This window comes from Lepus europaeus, chromosome 16 (assembly GCF_033115175.1).
Source record: "Lepus europaeus isolate LE1 chromosome 16, mLepTim1.pri, whole genome shotgun sequence".
Classification (NCBI taxonomy): Eukaryota; Metazoa; Chordata; class Mammalia; order Lagomorpha; family Leporidae; genus Lepus; species Lepus europaeus.
Genome location: NC_084842.1, coordinates 1,420,864 through 1,425,256, shown reverse-complemented (window position 1 = coordinate 1,425,256; position 4,393 = coordinate 1,420,864). Strand labels below are relative to the sequence as shown.

Below are 4,393 nucleotides of genomic sequence, written 5' to 3'. Positions count from 1 at the left end.
AACCAACGGAAGGAAGACCTTTCTCTCTGTCTCTCTCTCTCACTGTCTATAACTCTACCTGTCAAATAAATAAATAAATAAAAGTTAGAAGAAGAAACGGAGTAAAATAAATTTTCCAGACAGAAACACACACAAACGTGAGATAATTTATTACTGGCAGACGTGAGCCGAGCTGCCAGAAATGTTGAAGTCACTTCTTCAGAACAAAGGAGAAAGGATACTAGACTGAAACTTGGATTCATAGATAGGTATTGAGAGCACTGGATATGCGAAATATGTGATAAGTGTAACTTTCATTTGTAATCTATGAAATAATTATTTAAAACAAATTAATAACAACATTATTGTGGAGTTTAAAACTTACATAGAAGGACTAGCTACTCTACTTTCAATCCAGCTTCCTGCTAACCTGTCTGGGTGATGGCCCAAGTACTTGGGGCCTTGCCACTCATGTGGGAGACTCGGATGGAGTTCCTGGCTCCTGGCTTCAGCCTGGCCCATCCCTGACCAATGAGGTCTCTTGGGGAGTGAACCAACGGATGCGACATCTCTCTCTTGCTCTGTCTCCATGTGTGTCTCTGTCTGTCTATCTTTTTCTCTCCCCCCTCTTTTCTGTTTCGCTCTACCTTCCAAATAATAAATCTTTTAATAAACAAAAAAAGTATAGAAGTAAAATGGATAATGAGAAGATGTCTAGGAAAATAAGAATAACTGTCATAAAGCTTTACAGTATACATGCAGTTGCACAATATTATTTGACAATAGACTGCAGTAAGCTAGAGATGTGTATCGTAAACTTTAGACCAAGCAACCACTGAAAACAACAATAACAATAAAACTTGGTACAGCCACATAGGCCCATGGTGGAAATCAAGTAGAGTCATGAAAATAATGCAGAGGAGCTTTCCGAGCCAATAGCGCTCCGGCAACATGGTGAACGCTCCGAAAACCCGCCAGACCTTCTGTAAGAAGTGTGGCAAGCACCAGCCCCACAAGGTGACACAGTATAAGAAGGGCAAAGACTCTCTGTATGCCCAGGGAAAGCGGCGTTATGATAGGAAGCAGAATGGCTATGGGGGACAGACCAAGCCGATTTTCCGGAAAAAGGCTAAAACTGCAAAGAAGATTGTGCTGAGGCTTGAGTGTGTGGAGCCCAACTGCAGATCCAAGAGAATGTTGGCTAGTAAGAGATGTAAACACTTTGAATTGGGAGGAGATAAGAAGAGAAAGGGGCAAGTGATCCAGTTCTAATCTTCATCTTCTGTTTTGTTATGAAGACAATAAAATCTAAAGGTTACCACTGTTCACTTCATTTGGTCTTTTGGAAGGGAATGAACCAGAGCCATCAATAAAACTCCTCTTGGAAATTAAAAAAAAGAAAAAGAAAATAATGTAGAGGAAAGCAGGAAAAGAAGGGAAAAAAAGCAGCAAAGGATACATGAGATAAACAGAACACTAGAGAAGATGATACCTTAACTTCAAGCAGCTTGCTGATTAGATTAAACGTAAATGGTCTAAATGTCCCACTGAAAGGCAGAGATCCGGGCAGGTGCGTGGCCTATGATTCAAGATGCCTGTTAGGACACCCACACCCCAGATCAGAGCCCTGAGTTCAGCACCCACCTCTAGCTCCTGATTTTAGCTTCTTCACAAAGCAGGCCCTGGGGGGCAGGGTTCCTGTCACTCATGTGAGAGACCTGGATTTCATTCTTGGCTTCAGCACCCTGGCCATTGCTGGCATTTGGAGAGTGAACCAGTGGATGGGCGCTATGTCTATCTGTCTCTGTCTCTCTGCCTCTGTCTCTCAAATAAAGAAAAAAATTTAAGAGTAATGGACTAGCTATATTACTATTAAGCAAGGTAGACTTCCTAACAGGGAATATTGCCAGGAATCAAAGGGAATATTTAAAAATGATGAAAGGATCAGTCCATTGAGTAGATACAAACAATTCTGGATATTCATGGAACTAACGGCAGACCTTCAAAATACTGAATCAAAATCTGAGACCTCACAGGAGAAATAGAGAAATCCACAAAGATTTCAACATTCATTTATCAATAATAAATGTTTCAGTAAAAAAGTATGAGTAATTCCACAGAATGCTTGAACAATGGTAAGCAACCTGATCTCAGTTTTTTTAAGAACATTATGCCTCCTGCCAGTGCACACAAGATATTCACCAAAATATGAAGACTATATTCTGTTAAAAAAAATTCAGGGGCATTGTGGCATAGGAGGATAAGCTGCTACCTGTGATGCCAGCATCCCGTATGGGCACAGGTTCAAGTCCCACTGCTCCCCTTCCCATCCAGCTCTCTGCTATGGCCTGGGAAAGCAGCAGAGGATAGCCTAAGTGCTTGGGCCCCCTGCACCCACATGGAGACCTGGAAGAAGCTCTGGTTTCTGGCTTCAGTCTGGCCCAGCTCTGGCTGTTTTGGCCATTTGGGGAATGAACAAGTAGATGGAAGCTTGTTCTCTCTCGCTGGCTCTCCCTCTCTCTCTCTGCCTCTTTCCTCTCTGTCATTCTGCCTTTCAAATAAATAAATAAATCTTTTAAAAAGAAAGGAAAAAGAAAGCCAACACTAATGAAATGGAAGGAGGGAAGAGCAGCAAGGGTGGTGGAAGTGAGGCGGTCACGAGTACTCTCTTCAGCATGTCGCTGGCACCCGGATGTGGCCTGGTTTCCGTCACCCTCGCCCGTCAGCACCCCGGTACCCCAAGAAGAAAGCTCACGCTGCTCCTGAGCCCCACAGAGCTGCCCTCCCCACCGACCTGCAGTGCCTTCCACGCCCCATGCTTCTGCCTGTGCAAACTTCTCTCCTGTGACTGCGCGTGACAGGACCAGTGGCTCTTCCCAATGGCTTTTGTGGGTGGTGGTGGTATGAATTCATTTTCCAGGTTAGAATATTACTGGGGAGCACTGTGACAAGTAGTGTTCTGAAAATCCAAGTACAACAGGCAAAGAAGACCAACGCTAATTCAGACCAGGGGTCTATCTTCCTGCCCATGCACCCTGCCTCCTCAGCCCCCTACCCAGTGAATCAGGAAGTCCCTTTGTAAGCCACACTCAAAATGTTTTCCCCCCAGGAAACTGAATGTGGGGGGCGGGGACCCGCAAAGCAAGGACAGTCGGGCCATGATCGGGCATCTGCCCTTGAAACAACCGTCTCCCAGGACCTGTTGGGGCACGGCCCTTTGTAGCCCACACCCATGCCTTTTGATGACTGGCAGGAGTGCCCTGGCGGCAAATGGGGTGAGCCGACACCTGAGTCACCTCAGGGCGGCTCAGGCTGCTCCGTGTCTTGGCGTCTCATGGCTGGGTGTTCAGGCTCCACCGAAGCCCAGAGCTGTTTCTCGAGGACGTGTTTACCTGCCGTGAGGGCCTACGGCATCACCTGTGAGCACACCCGTGAACTGCTCGCTGGTGCTCCACCATGCATCCTGATCTGGCCCCCAAACATAGGGAGGAAGAAAGGCTGGGGGTTGAGGAAGTCCCAGTGCACCCATGCCTGGTCCTTGCCCAGCCTGGGTTGGAGACACCCCCCTACTCCCACCCCGCAGCACAAGATTGGTATAAGCCTTGTCTGCCTCTGGAGGTTTCTCTCTGGGGCTGGTGCTGTGGCATAGCGGGTAAAACCTCCCGCCTGCAACGCTGTTATCCCATATGGGCACTGGTTCGAGACCCCGCTGCTCCACTTTCGATCCAGATCCCTGCTAATGCACCTGAGAAAGCCGCGGAAGATGTCCCAAGTGCTTGGGCTCCTGCACCCACGTGGGAGACCTGGAAGAAGCTCCTGGCTCCTGGCTTCGGATCCGCACAGCACCGACCATTGCGGCCATCTGGGGAATGAACCAGCTGATGGAAGACCTCTCTCTCTCTCTTTCTCTTTGCCTCTGCCTCTCTGTAACTCTGCCTTTCGAATACATAAATAAATCTTTAGAAAAAAGAGAGATTGATCAATGTATCTCCCAGACTCTTTTTTTAAAATGTCTTTACTGTAGGCTTTAAAAAAAAAGATTTATTTATGTATTTCAAAGTCAGAGTTACACAGTGAGAGAAGGAGAGACAGAGAGAGATCTTCCTTCGGCTGCTTCACTCCCTAGTTGGCCACAATGGCTGGAGCTGGGCTGATCCGAAGCCAGAATCCAGAAGCCAGAAGCTTCTTCTGGGTCTCCCACGCGGGTGCAGGGGCCCAAGGACTTGGGCCATCTTCTACTGCTTTCCCAGGCCATAGCAGAGAGCTGGATCGGAAGTGGAGCAGCTGGGTCTTGAATCAGTGCCCATATGGATGCTGGCACTGCAGGTGGCAGCTTAACCTGTTATGCCACAGCGCCTGCCCCAGGCTTTTTTTTTTTTTTTTTTTAAAGATTTATTCCTGGACTCTTACAGTC

General features: G+C 47.2%; 1 protein-coding gene across 1 annotated transcript; it reads left to right on the top strand.

Moving 5' to 3' along the window:
• The first annotated feature begins 908 nt into the window (after positions 1–908).
• Positions 909–1,304, top strand: LOC133775243 (large ribosomal subunit protein eL42-like). The gene has a single exon (XM_062213440.1). The coding sequence runs from the start codon at positions 931–933 to the stop codon at positions 1,249–1,251; it is 321 nt and encodes a 106-aa protein (XP_062069424.1). The 5' UTR covers positions 909–930; the 3' UTR covers positions 1,252–1,304.
• The last annotated feature ends 3,089 nt before the right edge of the window (positions 1,305–4,393 follow it).